The sequence below is a fragment of the Malaclemys terrapin genome, chromosome 9, assembly GCF_027887155.1.
Source record: "Malaclemys terrapin pileata isolate rMalTer1 chromosome 9, rMalTer1.hap1, whole genome shotgun sequence".
Taxonomy (NCBI): domain Eukaryota; kingdom Metazoa; phylum Chordata; order Testudines; family Emydidae; genus Malaclemys; species Malaclemys terrapin.
The window spans coordinates 19,155,625-19,174,048 of record NC_071513.1 but is presented as its reverse complement, the minus strand read 5'-3'; the positions used below and the strand labels follow the sequence as shown (position 1 = coordinate 19,174,048).

Here is an 18,424-nt window from a genome sequence, read left to right as displayed (position 1 = left end):
AAAGTTAAATTTAAAAAATGTGCTAAGATTTTAAAATAAAACCATGACCAGGTCAGAGTATAAACACAGGGGGGAAATGAAGCCCTTCTTCAAAGGGAGAAAGAAAAAAAAAGAGCAAGCAAGAGAGCGCATAATAAAAGGAAAATTCATTAAGTATATCAGGCTAGTTTTGGATGATGTAAATCAACACAGGTCCATTGACTTCAATGGAGCTATAGTGATTTATACCGGCTGAGGACATGGCCCAATGATTATAAAGGGAGAGGAAAAACACTGAGTGGAAACAGCAGAGGTGAGAAATCCACTTATTCACACATTTGATGGATAGTCCACTAACAACAGCTGGTGCTGGTAAGCAGATAAAGAATATCATTGGCATGGCATTTAAAGTACAACCAGTGTCACTTTGCGCATTGTCCTGAGGAATATGACACTGCAACTTCTACTTTTCCATGTAACCCCTCATTTGATGAGTGTTGGGGAATATTAAACTCATTGTACTGAAAATAAGCCCGGACGCAGGGATCAGAAACTTTCACTACAATTGACCTTCAGCAATTTGTCCCACTTGAACGGAAGCTAGTAGTTGCTGTAATTTCAGTCTCTAAGTGTCCTTCTTCTTTCTTCCAAACAGGTTGCACAGTCACTATGAACAATGGCCCAGCTATACTACAAAAAGGTAAACTATTCACCATACAGAGACCGGATCCCATTGCAGATTGTGCGAGCAGAGGCAGAGCTCTCGCTGGAAGAGAAGGCCTATCTCATTGCTGTGGAGAAGGGGGACTATGCCAGTGTGAAACATGCCTTGCAAGAGGCTGAAATCTACTACAACATCAACATTAACTGTATGGATCCTCTCGGACGCAGTGCCCTTTTAATAGCCATAGAGAATGAAAACCTGGAGATCATGGAGTTACTGCTGAGCCACAGTATTTACGTGGGAGATGCTCTGTTGTATGCAATACGGAAGGAGGTGGTTGGAGCCGTGGAGCTGCTTCTGAGTTACAGGAAGCCAAGTGGTGAAAAGCAGGTTAGTCAAATATTCAGGCAAGGAATGTTTATATTAGCTAATGGTTTGGTAAGAGCTACCCAGTTGATCAGAAGCTCCAGAGGGGCTGGACAGATCACAGACTCAGCTAGATAAGGCCGGGCTATGAATTGAATATGACATCACTATGCAAAATCCCAGGATGTTGTTGAGTCTGTAGAGAGCACATTTCCCTCTGAATCAGTTCTGAGCCAGTGTCCCAGAAGAGTTTGGGGAGGTGGTGTGGGGGTACTGTGCTGTTGGAGGTGCTGTATGACACAGGAAACAAAATGAAGATCCTAATGAAAGATTCTTTGGTCCTTTTTGTAAGAGTAGCTGTGTCAGTCCTGGTCTCCTGCTCAATTTCCAATCTGCGTAATCACATTCTGCCTTACTTAAATTCCCCCTGCAGTTTCAGTTTCAGATACTATTCATTTTCACATCCCAAACTAAGGATGTGGGTAAAGTGATTTACAGATAGATACTTTGTGTAGCAATTTAGTGGTTTTTTAAATTAAATTCCAATATATAAACCTAAGCTATTGTTTTCTTGCTATTAATACATGGAATCACTTTTCAAAGATAGATCCCCACACTGCAAACACCAATGCATGTGCTTAGCTTTAAGCAGGTGAGCAGTCCCATTGACTTCATCACTTACACGTATGACAACTGCCATGCACTGGCACGGCATGGCCATACAACAGACTGGCGATTGAACTGGAGACCTCTAGAGCAAAGAGCATGAGTTACTACAGCTTGAAATAAAGCACTGTAGTTGTGGGGTGCAATAACTCATTTCCTCTGTGGTTTGGCACAGACAGGGCCGGCTCCAGGCACCAGCCCACCAAGCATGTGCTTGGGGCGGCGCCTGGAGGGGGGCGGCGCGGCGGGACCCTCTGGCCCAAGAGTGGGGCCGCAACTGGGCTCGCCGTCCTCCCCGCAGTGCTCCGGCCGCTGGGGAGAGCGGAGCCGCAGCGGGCTCGCCGCCCTCTCCCCGGCGCTCTGGCCGGTCGGGGAGAGTGGGGCCCCGGCTGGGCTTGCTGCCCTCCCCCCGGCGCTCCGGCCGGTCGGGGAGAGCAGAGAGCTGCGGTGGGCTCGCCGCACTCCCTCCGGCGCTCTGGCTGCCGGGGAGAGCGGAGAGACCCAACCGGGTTTGCCGCCCTCCCCCCAGCGCTCCGCCCTCCTCCTGGCGCTCTGGCCGCCGGGGAGAGCGGAGAGCCCCGGCTGGGCTCTCCGCCCTGCTCCCGGCGCTCCAGCTGGTCGGGGATTGCGGGCCCGCGGCAGGGCTCGGTGCCCTCCCCTGCCGCGCTGGAGGGGGGGTGGGGCGGCAGGTGGCTTTTTTGCCTAGGGCGGCAAAAAAGCCAGAGCCGGCCCTGGGCACAGAGGGGAACCTGTAACAGACCATGGGTTACACATGTGCTTAACATTAATCACATGGGCAGTCCTACTGAAGTCAATGAGAATGGCCATGTGCTTAAAATCAAGCACATGCAAAAGTGTTTGCAAGATCAGGGCCCACTGTACAATTTTTTCTCTCATCCTCATTTACAACTAATTTAACTGATAAATGGACTGCTTTGTGTATGTAATACTAGATGCACTGTAGATTTTTTCCTGTCCTTTGATTAGAACATCTATCTACCTATCTGTTCATTCCAATGCCTAATTTCTGTTCTGAAATCCACTGGAACATGTTCCCTGTTGTATAAAAGAATTGAGGGATTAATGTGATTTAACCACAAAACGCCCCAGTGTGCAGCTTTTTGATAATAGTTGTAAATAATCCAAAGCAAACAATGAAGAAATACTCCAAATCAAAGATAACTTACAATTCAGAAACAATACCATTCCACAAATCCTTTGAATACTAATTAGAAATATGTTGCTGGAAGATTAGATAGATAGATAGATAGATAGATAGATAGATAGATATTTTCTGACAGAGTTAAATTGAAATACTACTTTTCTGTTTTATCCTGATGTTAGTGGCAAAATATGGACCATACATGGGAAAATGAACTGTAGTCTTTTCTCACTGTTCTAGAAAGACTGGTTATCTTGTTCAGAGATATACCAGAATGGCAGAAGGTAGCACAGAACTAAAGATAAACTCAAGCTTTATTGAAAGGGTCTTCAGTATAATGGGAAAATGCGGAGGTTAAACACAAGTGCTGTGATTCTATGTGGGCTTCAAAAAGTTCTCTTGTAATCCAGAATTTTTTATTCCTAGTGATTCACTGCTCTGCTGTTTTAAGTTGATATAGTTCCATTGATGCCAATGGAGCTAGGCTGATTTACATCAGCTGAGGATTGGACCCAACATCTTTAGTTTAGTGCTACATTTCAAAGCACTAACTATATACGTATCTATCTTCTCTTTCTACAGCAACGTTTATATCTTTGTGTGTGTGTGTGTGTTCCATTAATGCCAGTGGGAACTGTGCATGTCTGTTAAGGAAAAACAATTTTCATCCTGATATAACAGTTACATTTTACACACAGTTGTGCAAAATGTTCCCAATAAAATCCCCAAACACACAAAATACACCTGGTTCCAGTGAATCGGATCCAGATGGCACAAAATCAGATTCATTGTCAGAGTCACCCCCTTTCTTCAAGGGTGGGGGGAGAACACGATTGCCTTTGACATGCTCATTACACTTGCAGCTCTGCATTAAGACAGTGAGTATAATCAAAACTAGTATAATCACCTGCTGGTGTCAGGAAGGAATTTGATCTCCAGTGCACAGTTGGCTAGATGCATTCTGGATTGGTTTTTTGTTTTTGTTTTGCTTTCCTCTGAAGCATCAGAGATTGGCTATAGCTGGAGACAGGACATAGCACTCATGTGGACAGCACTTAGGTCGCTGTAACTTGCATCACTCAGGGGAGGGGGGGTGTCTTTTTCACACCCATGAGTGACGTAAGTTAGATCTACTTAAGAGGTAGCGTAGACCTGCCCTCTGATGTCTGGCTGGTGTTTCTTGTTTATATGCTCAGGATCAAACTCATCCCCAGATTTGAGTTCAGGAAGGAATTTCCCCCCCAGGTCAGATTGGCAGGACCTTGTGTGTCTGTGTGGGGGGTGAGAGCGGTTGCCTAGCTCTGCAGCATAGAGCATGAATTGCCATTAGTATCATCAGAATGTATCTCACCTAATCAGTTCCCTGCCATTGCAGGTGCCTCAGACATTAGGAACACCTCAGTCTCTCCCCGTGGGGGCGTGCCACAGTTTAGTCTCCTGAGGACTGACATGCTTTGGTCTAACTCAATATACATCTAGGAACAAGGAATGTCAGCCGTTCTTACGGGATGGGGGACTCTATCCTGGGAAGCAGTGACTCTGAAAAGAGACTCGGGAGTCATGGTGGATAATCAGATGAACATGAGCTTTCAGTGTGATGCTGTGGCCAAAAGAGCTAGTGCAATCCTAGGATGCATAAACAGGGGAATCTCGAGTAGGAGTAGAGAGGTTATTTTACCTCTGTATTTGGCACGGGTATGACTGCTGCTGGAATCCTGTGTCCAGTCCTGGTGCCCACAATTCAAGAAGGATGTTGATAAATGGGAAAGGGTTTAGAGAAAAGCCACTAGAACGATTAAAAGATTAGAAAACCCCGATTTATAATGATAGACTTAAGGAGCTCAGTCTATTTAGTTTAACAAACGTAAGGCTAAAGGGTGACTTGATTTCAGTCTATAAGCATCTACTTGGGCAACAAATCTTTAATAATAGGCTCTTCAATCTAGCAGAGAAAGGTCTAACTCAATCCAATGGCTGGAAGTTGAACTAGACAAATTCAGACTGGAAATAAGGTGTAAAATTTTAATGGCGAGAGTAATTAATTATTGGAACAATTTACCAAGGGTCAAAGTAGAGTCTCCATCACTGGCCATTTTAAAATCATGACTGGATGTTTTTCTAAAAGATCTGCTCTAGGAATTATATTGGGGAAGTTCCAATGCCTGTGATACACAGGAGGTCTGACTAAGTAACACAATGGTCCCTGCTGGCTTTAGAATCTATGAATCTATAAATACAGGGGTCACAGGGTGAAATGTGGGGGAGGGATAGCTCAGTGGTTTGAGCATTGGCCTGCTAAACCCAGGGTTGTGAGTTCAATCCTTGAGGGGGCCACTTGGGGATCTGGGGCAAAATCAGTACTTGGTCCTGCTAGTGAAGGCAGGGGGCTGGACTTGATGACCTTTCAAGGTCCCTTCCAGTTCTAGGAGATGGGATATCTCCATTAATTTAATTTAAATATAACAGCCTGTGATAGACAGGAGGTCAGTCAAGATGATCTAATGGTCCCTCCTGGCCTTAAAGATTCTGACAAAAAACAGGTTTGTCACAAGCCCCAATTCATTCCCATTTTGAGTGGCCCTGGGTCAGTATAAGAACTGGTGGACAAACCAGGATTTATTAGCTATACCATCTCAGAATTTCAGGTCGTTCTGATCTGCGGTTTTGGTTCGGGCCCTTCTTTAGACCTCATTGGGAGTTTGCCTGCAGACGGCTGCAGGACTGGGTTTTTAGCTCTTCAGCCTCATCAATACTAATGAATTGGTATTCATTTCATGCACAGTTTTATCACATGAAATGAAAAGAAGTGCCTAGTTAAGCACAATAAGGACACATGGCTCAACCCACAAAGCTAATCCCGGAGCAGCCTGTGTCAGAATTCAGAATCCTTATGATAACCTCAGAGCAGTGCCAATGCACATTCTACTGGATCCTTTCCTGGGGAAGTCCTAGGGTGGCTCCCCACCAAACATCTTTTACAAGAGTACCCCAGAAATCCTCTTAGCACAGAATAGCAGCTGAAGTTGAATTGTATGCCTGTGTGTGCACGTGTTCAGGTCCTCCTCGGCTGACATTACGGTCCTGGAGTGTCCACATTCATGCCAAGTAATAATAAAAATGTTGCCCCTTTTTGGCTGAGCAGTAGCTGAAATCCAAGCCTTGCAGAGTGGTTTCTGTATGGCGGAGAAATCAGGGACATGGAGTCAGGTTATTTTCTGAGCGCAATCTGTTTATTTATACACAAGGGTTTGTTTCCCTGGACAGCGGTAGGCACAAAACTGCACACGGGCAGCTCTTTTTTGCAGAAAACTGAAGTCAGACGCAGTCAGTTCTGTTCCATAGAGAGGCGTTCTGTTTGCTCAGCTTCTCTCCAGGGGCCAGAGAGAGAGCTCTGGGGCTCTGATTGCTCACTCCTAGCTGCTTAACATACAGCCTTCTTCCAGCCTCCCAGCCCTGAGTTATGCGCTTTGGAAACCCTGTTAGCACCACGCTTTCTTGACATCACACTGGGGGCATCAGTTGTTTTGCCCTATAAAAGCGTTTCAGGTGCTCCTGATGTTGGGCACAAAGGAGAGCACTTTATCACACCCATTCACCTGAACGAGGTCTGTGACTGTCTTTGGCCGATGGCAGGCGACTAGTACCTTCCGACATAACTAATCTTATAGACATATACAGACAGCCTGATATGGTCTACGCTTTCTGTCTGAAAATACTGAGGGCTGGCCTGTGGCTGGCCTGTACACGGCTCCTCGTACAAAGAGCCTATCCCTCCTTCCTTGCACAGCCAGCTGAAGTGCCTGCCACAACTGTAGTCACTGTGCACCGGGGAGCACAGTGGAAGGGCTGAGGAGAAGACACCACAAGCCCACTCCTCCCACAAACGATTCACAGAATGGCTTGGACCAACCAGCTGCAGAGTGCAGGAGGTGGCAGGTTTGTATAATTTTTGGTAGTGCCCAGAATGGCTCCAAGTCCCACCCCCAGCCCCAACTGCCTTGTAAGCCAATATATATATTTTAATATTAATGTAAAAATGGACTGGAAACAGTAAGCGTTTAACAGTTTCCCTATATTGCACAATATCACTATCGTAAGAAAAAATTATTTAACTAAGTATATCAACTTTATTAATACTCTTTTGAATACGGAAACAACCAAGCACTCTTGGATCAATAACACTCAAAAGCAAATGCTTTCTAAAATTAAAACAAAAACGGAGCCCCTTCTTTTGCAATGCTCTACGGGAGGGGGAGGGGGCAGCCCCTTGCCCCGCATGGGGCAGGAGCGGTGACTGCGGGTGGGGGGCAGGGTGTCATGACACTCACCCAAGCCCCAGCTGCTTAAGTCCAGGAAGCCCCCTTGCCTCCCCTGTGGTGAGTGCCGGGAGAGGGGGGGCCTGCCATCACGTGTGCACCTCCTCCCCTGTTGCTGTCCCTCACCGTAGCCTCACTGAGGGGAGGGGAGGGATGGGGCTGCCCCTTGCCACGTGAGGGGCAGGAGTGGTGACTGCGTGCAGGGGGGGGCAGGGTGTCACAAGTCCGACACTTACCCAAGCCCCAGCTGCTCAGGTCCAGACTCCAGGAAGTCCCCTCAGAGTCGGAGTTGTCTCCTGGTGGGTGCCGGAGGGGAGGTGGGAGGCTGCCATCACATGTGTGCCTCCACCCCCTCTGGAGGCGCAGCAGCCGCCTTATCCTGATGCCGACGCTGTTCCCTTTGTTGTAGCCAGCAGCGGCCAGTGAGGGAACACAGCGTGGAGCAGCAGGGCAGCCACTCGCTGCCCAGGGTGCAGGCAGGGATGCTCCGGGGGAGGTGCGTGGGGGCGGCAGGCGGGGCCGGGGGACACTGTGCGGGCGGCAGGTGGGGCCGGGGAGAGAGACCTGGCCCTGAACATTGGTGGAGCCGGGCCCCCATGCTCTGAATATTGCTGGAACGTGGGCACCATGGGCCCATATAACTCTAATAGATGGTCTAACCTGGGCACCCCTCAGACACACAAGGGAGCTCCCTATGGAAGCTCTCCCTGGCCCCAGCTCAGGCCTGGGACTATATAACGATATCTCCAGGTAGTAGGGTCTACAGTGGTTTCAAAAGTAGGGCAAGAGCTTTTGCTTTTTGCTTGTTTGTTTTTTCCCTGTGAGAGTGCCAGGGTCCCATCCCTGCCTCTCAGAGCCCGATTCAAATTGGTGAGCTCGACACAGCAGCAAAGGACTTCATATGCCATTACTAAACCCAGCAGGCAACCTTTGCTCCTCACGCCTTTGTTAAACTGCGGTTTTGATGTTAAACTGCTGTTTTCTGAATGCGCTATGACAATTGCAGTGATATGTCATATGCCAGTTACTATAACAACACACTTCTCCAGCGCTGCAGCTTGGCTCGTATCAGATGTGTCTGGAAAGAAAGAAATGCGATTTTGTTTACATTGGAAGTTTAGAAGAGACAGGGACAAGCAAAAGCCTCTTTGAGGGAACTGACGTAGCACATTATATCTGAACAATGAGGTGTTAAAGTAGCTCTATTTCCTTTTAGGTTCACCTCCACGGAACTTGGCATTTCTCACAAGGTCTCTTCTGTCTGATCATTACAATGGACAGCAACAGTTTTCTGTGCACCGTACTACAGGTCTCTAGATGAAACCGTTAAAGAGACTACACCACTTATACACAGAATAATTCCATTGCTAAGTTAATGTCACAGCAGTTGTGACCCACAGTGACCCCTTTTGGAGATTTTGGGTTCAGCCACAGAGGTGTCATGTACTGGGACTCTGACCTTTGTTTTAATCAATGGAGTGACTGTAGGGAGAGGTTGATATGTTTCATTCCCAGTAGAGAATAACATCCATGCTCACTAAGGACCTGATCCAACTCCCAATGTGTTCACAGGTACTTCGAATGTGAATTAAGATAAAACAAATTCAGGCCACTTTAATTCTGAATGACATTGTCCACATAGGGATTTCATGCAGCTTAATGAATCCACTTCAAATTCACACTTTTAGTTCAATCAGATTTTCCTGGATGTCCCCATGTAGACAAGCCTGTAGGTGCAACCTGTGTGGATATTAATTGCACTTACAAAAGAGAATCCACTCCTTTGAAAATTTACATTATGTTTATAAAGTTTTCTCCATAAGAATCTTAATCTTATTTTTAGAAGCAATAGTATTTCCAGATAACTCCCTCACTGAGGGCCTGATCTTTCAGTGAAACCCACTGAAGGACAATAGGAGTCTTTCCATTGACTTTAATGGATTTTGAATTAGAACCGAGGGCACTTAAGGTTTTTTTTTAAATTGGTTCCTATGCTATTTTTACAGAATAATGCAGGTGCCTTGCTGAGTGCTTTCTCTTAGTGCAAATACATGCAATTTGCATGAATCTGCCATACATTGTAACTCATGGCAATATGTTCATTTCTAACATAAAATGTACAGTCTATGCTGAATTTTGAACCCTATTTCTGTTCTTTAAGAAATGAACTTCTATCAATTATCTGGATTAATTTTTTGTCCTCGGTCTACCCATCAACACTTTCCTGGGTAGCTGTTTTGCTCATGTCAATCAGGGCTAACATCAAATGTTTACATAAAGAGGATATTAACATCTGCCAAGATTCTATCCGCCATAATTAGTAATTTGCCCCAGGCAGCTGCTTTCAAATTAATCTGGTTCACAGATGGGACTGAAATGCAATGTCTCAATGACTAAAATACAAAAAAGTGTTTTCAGTATTGATACTTCTGATTGGATTTGTTTCGATGGTCAAAGGCCCCATGAGTCAATGAGATCTCAACAGACACCAATCCCCATATCTTCCAAAGAAAAAATACTGCAGAAATAAGCCCAGGGGAAAATTGTTTTTGTTGTTGTTGTTGTTTTTTGTTGCAGAAAACACTGTAGGGAATGAAGGACAATATTTAGGATCTGTGTTAATAATCCTCAGACACCTGATAGAAGCAGGCTGTTAAACTTGATAACATTTGATAACTTAAACTTGACCTCGAAAATCCTGTTTCAAATGAGTTGATGAATAAAAGTCTGTATTAATCTCTGTGTAAGTAAATACCAGAGATTTGTTGCCCCAAGGCAATCTTTCATGAACCATAAACAATATGATACATTAAACCTTTTCATTCATACCAAAGCTAGGTTACTTCTTTGAGTGAGGGTGTTTCCAGTTGAGTAGTCATAATCATGTAGGGAACTTCTTCTCAACTAAAAGAGACAAGAGAAAAGTTTCTCTAACCTTTCCACATACCTCAATTTAAGCGTAACTGAGTCACAGAGTAACTAACTATGGTTATGAAAATGAAGGAAACAGCTTAGATACCACAGAGATGATCGTGGTATAAAAACTAGATACGAAAGAATGAAAAATTTTGGAAACCAGTGGGATTAGGTAGGACCTCTACACAGTGAGAGGATTGAAGGTGTGAACTGCCCATTCTTTTCAGAGCCATAAGAGAGATCATCCCTTATATTTCTTTCCTGTAGAAAAAGGAATGACCATTGCCTCTGACCTTACTAAAGTATTAAAGAAAAGCAGGGATCTGTGTATTCGCAGCACAGTGGTATCAAACTCCAGAGCTGCAATGCTGAGACGGTAAACCAAGGAAGAAATGAATGTGGGAATGGTGTCCATGGAGAGGCAAGGCAAACGGATGTGCGGTGCACGTACTGCTCCACATAGTGATTATGGTGGAAGCACAACTTCAGTGTTAGTTCTAGGACATCTCTGAGAAGATGCCTTAGCCAACCTGCCTGAGATGTCACAGAGAGGAGCATGTGAAGTGCAGGACATCAGAAACTGACAACAGGCAAAGGGAGCACAAAGCCTAAATGTAACCACCTGTCTAGGAACTTCTGTGGCCTTCATCATTGTATCAGAGCATCTGAGACAAGAGTTTCAGTGGAACAGGAAAGATTTAACAATAGTTGGAAGGGTTTAGAGTTATCCCAGAAAAGGTTCAGAGGGAACTGTAGTACTAGAAGAAAGTTTGCTGTAGGTACTTGGGTATGGGAATATTTGAAGACACCACAAGGAAGAAAGATTGTTTCTGAAAATCTAAAAGTGATTGTTGCAGCTCAAATGTCTAACAGCTCTGCCAGCATCCAAGCTTTTCATTATTTTTATTGCTGTAGTAAGAACTCACAGCTACAGTTAGCAACAGGCCTTTGACAGTGAAAACTGCGTCAGAAATGGAGTCCATCTAATTAAACCAACAGCAGAGAAATCACCACTTCATTTAATCATCACATTAATCAGGAAAAAGCCATATTTTAAACCTCAGAGTAGGTAGCAAAGACTGGATGTGTGGAAGAACCAGGAACAACATCCTCAGGGTGATATACCAGATTGTGGCAGGGTGCGTGTCTCAGCCACATCCTCAGTCACTCCAGGAACTGCCCAGACTCTTTTCTTTTAGTGTCCACTCTGTATAATATATTCAAGTCCCTTCCACCAACAACTGTACAGAAGAAATACTCCCTGCCTCAAAGACAGACAGAAGGTCAGGGAATTGGAACTATGATGGACGCTGCACTAGGAACCTTCTTTACTCATTTAAGAGAGTGTTGTTCCTAATACCTCAAGTAACGAGCTCAACATGACCCTATGTCACTTCCTAGTAGCTCATAAAAATAAATTTCATTGATCCCCTGTAGCTTAATATCATGCCAGCTCAGCTGTCTGATCAATCTGGTGACCAGAAATCCAAGAACAGGGGAAGAAAGTTCCTCACACAACACTGTGCCTTTCCAGAGTTGGGTGCTAGCTGCTCGAATTAAAGCTGGGTGAACTATTTGCAACAAACTCTTTGTTCAACAAATTTAATCCTTTTGCTGTTTCTACACAAACATTTGTTTTGATTAGTTTGTTGTGGTAATGGTTAATCAACATATTTGGTAACGTAATGGTTAATCAACATATTTCAGGCTCGGGATTGTTCACAAACACCATGACTGTGGCTTCCGATCTTCATTATTTGTGCAGCTTGATTGGTCCCCTAAATCACATATTTGTTTCTGCTTCCTGACTGGGTGCCTCCCAAGCCCAGAAAGAGATTTCAAGCTGGACACTCAAACTCTTTAAGCATGAATATTCATGAATATCTATTTGTGCCCTGAGTATTGGTAACACTTTCTCATTCATATTTTCAAAGGAAAGTCTGCCTGGGTGAGTGTTGGAGGAAAGTGAAGAGAACATATTGTGGGCCCCACCAGAACAAATTCATGGATTTTATTAAAAACTAATGCTTGGGCCTAATCTTAAAGCGCAATCCAGACCTGGACCCGAACCCAACCACAACTGACCTGAAGCTGACCCAAGAGTATTGAGTCATTTTCAGAACTGACCCAACCTAGAACCAAACACTTCATGTTGACCTGTGTCTATGCTGCCTATGTCATGTCCTTGGGGCTTGACCTGGTGGGGGCTTCTTGCTTCCCTCATCCCATACGTGTGATCTGTCTCCAACTGCCTCCTGCCTGTGGAGCTGGGGAAGCAGCAGCTGCATGCGCTGCACCTGCCAGACACCACCTCCTAGCTGTGCTGTATGTGCTGTGGAGACGTGCTGCAGCTCATTCGCAGAGTCACTCTGCAGTGCACACAGAACACAATGAGGTGGCGTGGCTGACAGGAGCAGGGCATGCAGCTGCCGCTGCCCTGACCCCATGAGCAAGAGTTTTCAGATCTGACATGACCCAAGCACTTTAGTTGGGTCCCATCAAATTCGGTCATATGGCAAGGCTCTAGCTCACAGGTACTTTTTGCAGTATTCATCTAGATCTGCTCAGAATGCTGGAATTACCCATATCTACCCTTGCAGTTCACTTACCCCTACACCGTGGCAATAACTTACACTTTACAGTGCCTGACAATGCAGTGTTTACTAGTGACCAGATACTTGATTCCCCCTAACTCTGGGACTGAGAATGTTATTTCTGTAATACTTCCCACCTCTGCTTACTAGTAAAGTGGAAATCCTGTAGAGACTGTCCAAAGGCCACTCTCCACTTCAGTCTACCTTGAAGGAGCATGTTGGCACACCAGCCGAACTGAGATGGTTCAGGGCAGCGTGCATCATGGTATTTAGTTCATGGGAATGTGAACAGGACTCAGGTGCGGCACTTGAATATTCACCACGTAGAAAGAAAATGCCAAAGTTCTGATTCTATTGATGAGTCAGATCTTGTTCCAGCAGCATTTAAAGTGGGTCATTAACGATATGGTTTTTAAGTGATAGCATTAGAACCAATGAAGAAAGGTCTTGGATAAGTGGTCGCAAAGAGAACGAGGAGTACCTTGTGGCACCTTAGAGACGCCTCGTTCGTTTTGCTGATACAGACTAACACGGCTACCACTCTGAAACCTGGTAGCAAAGGAAGATCTTACGAATTCTGATTTTTTTTCCTATTGGGAGAAGCAATCTATTTTCCAAATTGCTATTTTTTGTCAGCAACGACTCTGTGGTCTTTTCACTTTCTAGTTCAGAAGCTGTAGCATCAAATTTCATGTTCTGCTCTTTATTACAAAAACAAAACCCACCAGCCTGGCCTAACAAAATCAAAATGGGTGGAGAGCTAAGGAATTTGCTTTGTAAATTTAGAGCTCTGTTTTGTGGAAGACCATTGGGCAGGGTCAGACAGCATTAAGTCCAGCACAGAAGTGATCCCAGATATAACCATTTGCATAGTTTTTTGTAATGCTGCTCTTTTGTTATCAAATCTGAAATTTAAAGAAATACGGTTAAGTAGGAATTATAAACAAAACAAAACCCTCTTCTAAACAAAAGCCGTCACATATTTAATCACTGAAACACAAGGATTCATACCCTGCCTACATGTATTAATAAATTACAGGAAAAGGCAGGCATTCTACATGAAAAGAAGATGACATAAAAGACCATAGATAGCATAAATATTAAATTGTGTTAGCACATCTTGTCCCTGTTACCGTTTTGTCTGACTTGGGAATGTGTAGGTCGAATGAAGTAATTTAAAAAGGCTGGAAATGCAATCATCTTTTCTGAGTAAACCTTAGAAAAAATCTTGAATAATAATAATAAAAAGCAGATGACTTTATATGCTATGCCTGATAATCATTGCAAATTGCCAACCATGCAATGACTGTACTTCAGCATGTTTGGGTTTCAGGGAATGCTTATCTGTAAATCGTACAATGTGTAAGGTGCAGTGGAGCTCCAAACCCTTTATTTGGGACAAAGTCTAAACAGGACTGGAAGTGGATAGCCCTTCAGCAAGACGAATTTCCCATCTTTAACAAAACAAACCAAAAAGCCCACTATTGTCAGGCTTTAGTTTATGTTGGGGTGGTCAACCTGAGCCTGAGAAGGAGCCAGAATTTACCAGTGTACATTGCCAAAGAGCCACAGTAACACGTCAGCAGCCCCCCATTTGCTCCCTCGCCCCCGCTCCCAGCGCCTCCCACCCACCAGCAGCCCCACCGATCAGCGCCTCCCCCTCCCTCTGTGTACCTCCCTATCAGCTGTTTCATGGCATGCAGGAGGCTCTGGGGGCAGGGGAGAGGAGCGAGGGCACAGCAGGCTCAGGGGAGGGGATGGGAAGGGGTGGAGTGGGGGCAGGGCCTGTGGCAGAGCCAGTTTTTGAGCAGCGAGCACCCCCCAGCACATTGGAAAGTTGGTGCCTGTAGCTCTGGAGTCGGTGCCTATACAAGGAGCCACATATTAACTTCTGGAGAGCCGCATGTGGCTCCGGAGCCACAGGTTGGCCACCCCGGTCTATGTTGTCATCAACACTCCTGTTCCCATCAATGAATAGCTCTTCAAATCGTAATGACAAAATGACAAAGGGAAGAAATAGTGCTTTATATTTTTAAGTGGGAAAAAAAATTCTCATCTGCACTAACACGTCCGTCAATGTGGACTGCAGTAAAGGGGCTAAGTTGGATTTACTTCTTTATCAGCATTACCTAGACATGTTTCTGAACTGCTGCTGGAGGATCTTGGGAAATGATTGTTATGTCTAGCAAGTAACTAGGGAACAATTGGGCTTTGGCAAAGCTTTAATAATGCCAGTCACCCTGTGAGCCAGATTAATAATAATAATTAATGGAGATATCCCATCTCCTAGAACTAGAAGGGACCTTGAAAGGTCATTGAGTCCAGCCCCCTGCCTTCACTAGCAGGACCAAGTACTGATTTTGCCCCAGATCCCCAAGTGGCCCCCTCAAAGATTGAACTTGCAACCCTGGGTTTAGCAGGCCAATGCTCAAACCACTGAGCTATCTCCCCCCCCCCCATCATCTCAGTTATATCACTGTAAGTGTGGAGTAACTCTGTTGAGTTACTCCGGATTTTTCTCAATGTAAACAAGGTTGAATTTGGTCCTCTGTTTATTCTATTGAATTTAACAAATATTATTCAGCTAGCCCTGCGCTTGTAAATGAATAATAATAGAGATACATTTACTAACTGGGGGAGTGGAAGCATCAGAGAGCCACATCACAACACAATATGTAACTTGTCATTATCATAAATGTTTCAATTGTGTTTGTACAAATCAGAAGTCATGAACATAAAAGAGGATGCAGTCGTTCAAATCCTTACAGCACAGAATCCAATCCTTGCTGCTTTATAATCAATGGAACTAAAACAATGAGGAATCCGGGTGGCACCTTAAAGACTACCAAACTTACTTGGGCATAAGCTTTTATGGGTAAAAAATCCACTTCTTCAGATCCACTTCTTCAGTCTCCATGCATCTGAAGAAGTGGGATTTTTAACCAACAAAAGCTTATGCCCAAATAAATCTGTTACTCTTTAAGGTGCCACCGGATTCTTCCTTGTTTTTGTGGATACAGACTAACATGGCTACCCCTCTGATAATGGAATTAAAACTTCCTTACGACATGAGATGAGCCTTCCAAACTGGATTCTTGTTCCAGTAGGTTCCTCTTAAGTTGTGTCCCTTGCCTCAGTTAAGAGCAAACCAGGAGAATTTAATTTAAAACACAAGAGGTATAAACACAAGCTATCTAATTATTAACAGCATCCTGCTGGGATCAGGAGAGGAGACTATGCATTGGTTACCCTCCCTCTTTGTCTAAACATCAACTGCCTCATCTTACTTCTTTCATTCTCATCAGGAAGGGAGAGTGACTTATGCAGTGTACTGCTGATAGATATGCTTATGCCCGTAAAGGAGGACGTGCTCATTCCAGACTGAACAGTGCTAGGCCACTTAGACATATTTGCAAAATCCTTCCCTTGTACAGACTTCTCTCTCTCTCTTTTCATATTTTCTCCACAAAAGAGGAGTTATTATTGCAGCGTGAGCCATAAATAGTGACATCTTTTGACAGTCTATTTGGCTACACTGCAATTCTTAAACACACGGCTGAGCACGACAAGCCAGGTACAACTCTGATGCCACTGTCAAATGCCCTAAGTATGCTTGCTAGCTCTGCGTAGGCTATCCCAGGGGTACATCTCGGGTTTTAAACACATGAATAAGCAGCCAAATTAAAACTAAAACAGTCTAGAGCAAATATGACTGGCTGAATATCTATTTTGCTTCTTATCATCGTTGTCTAAAAAAGAGCTGGTTGTATTAAAGTCATATGTTTCCCCTCTCTTGCATTGTTTTCCAAAGTAAACACTAAAGTGCTTACTGTAGGCCAGTGTTTTTGGCCTTGACAACATTTTAAAATATAAGTACTGTATTATATAGTTACCTTTGGTTAGTGATTGGCTACTACAATGTGCTGAAAATGGTATAGATCCAAATTTTGCTCTCAGTTATGCCATTGTAAATCTGAGGTACATGGACATTTTTGGGTTTACACTGATGCAGTTTGAAAGCAGAATTTGTCCCAAAGGCAACATCCTCAGTTGAGCATATTAGCTTAGCTCCATTGAAGTTACTGGAGTCAGACCACTGAAGATCAGGCCAATATGGCTGAAAGCTTGCCTACAACTGAGTACTCTTAGTGCCAGAGTTAAACGATGTTCATGACAAGTCTAAAGACAAGCCTAGAACTTTTTTCCTGTCACCAAATAGATGGTGGCATTCACCATGTTTTATTAATTAACCCTGTAATTTCACTCAATGAATTGCTCTGTATTGAAAAATCAACCACTGTGTTTATACATTGTTACTGCATTGTGCATCGTCACTGTTTTAGCCCTGTAAAGAACCTCTCTAGGGCCTGGTCTACACTAACCCCCCAATTCGAACTAAGGTACGCAACTTCAGCTACGTGAATAACGTAGCTGAAGTCGACGTACCTCAGTTCGAACTTACCGCGTCCAGACGCGGCAGGCAGGCTCCCCCGTCGACTCCGCGTACTCCTCGCGCCAAGCAGGATTACCGGAGTTGACGGTGAGCACTTCTGGGTTCGATTTATCGCGTCCAGACAAGACGCGATAAATCGAACCCAGAAGTTCGATTGCCTGCCGCCGAACCAGTGCGTAAGTATAGACAAGCTCTAGGTGTATCTGACAAGATGATAGGGCCTTGAAATCAGTATCTCTGGAATCACTGCTTAAAACTGATGTTTAGCATCCTCTTCATTGTATCAGCTAATGTTGCATTTTTCAAGAGGCCCACAATAGAAAAAGACACAAACACCTTTTTGGTCCAGAAAGTCTGTATCATGGATGTTGGCAGGGAGGTGGGATCAGAAAAGTCACATGATCCCGTATGTGTTTTCAAGCCCTTGTTGCCAATAGCCGCTCTGTAGTCTAACACTGACTCTGTCCCCCATGTCTCTCTATTTTCAGAACAGAATCTATAAGTGTCACAAACAGGATAGTGATTCTGAACTGACAACCAGTGTTAAGGTATCTTCCCAGCCACACTGTGACTATTGTCTCTCAAGTTTCACAGGTGGTGAGAGTTTATGCTGCAAAATCCTCTTTGTTTTAGACCTACAGATGCTGGCTAGGCCATTTGTGGCAGTTGATAACATGTGGCTCCTTTACAATTGTGCATAGAAAATTGATATACTACAAATAAAGGTTCATTGGTCAGTAGATTATCCAGACTCTGATTTTGTCGTGTTTTGTTTTCAAGTGTTGTAGTTGGACCTATACATGAGATTGTACCAGGGGATCTTTTGTCTAGTGATGCATTGCACTCTGAATCAGGAAACCCTTTAGATTTTCATTCTATCAGATATTAATTAACAGCCACATTAAGTAAACGTTCATATCACACTTTTACACTAGTCCAGTATAGCTGATTTATGAATTAGAGATGAGCTGAGTAGCTGATGAATTCAGATCAGGTAAGGTTCAGGTCAACATTATTACTGATTATTTGTAAGCACTATCAACATGCTAATACCCTCTATGCTATACAGGACACAGATATACAGCCTGTCCCTGGCCCAAGAAGCGTACAGACTAAGAGGTAGATAAAGCTAAAACAACATGTACCGGGAAGCCCAGAGAAGAGTCCAAGCTTAGGTTTTGTTTGACTTTCCTTATCTCATTCTCTACTCCTCAGAGAAAGCCGTGAAGATGGGAGAAAGAATTAAATGAGATGTCAAGTCTGGTTTCATTGGCAGAGCAAAGGGGTGTGTGATAGGTTCGGAAATAT

At 44.3% G+C, this 18,424-nt stretch overlaps 1 protein-coding gene across 1 annotated transcript in view; it reads left to right on the top strand.

Annotated features, from left to right (window-relative positions):
* Window positions 1–655: 655 nt before the first annotated feature.
* Window positions 656–18,424, top strand: part of TRPC5 (transient receptor potential cation channel subfamily C member 5) — a 94,927-nt gene continuing 77,158 nt past the window's right edge. Inside the window, exon 1 of the mRNA XM_054040192.1 lies at window positions 656–1,033. Within this exon, the coding sequence (XP_053896167.1) occupies window positions 656–1,033 (378 nt within the window). The remainder of the gene's footprint in view (window positions 1,034–18,424) is intronic.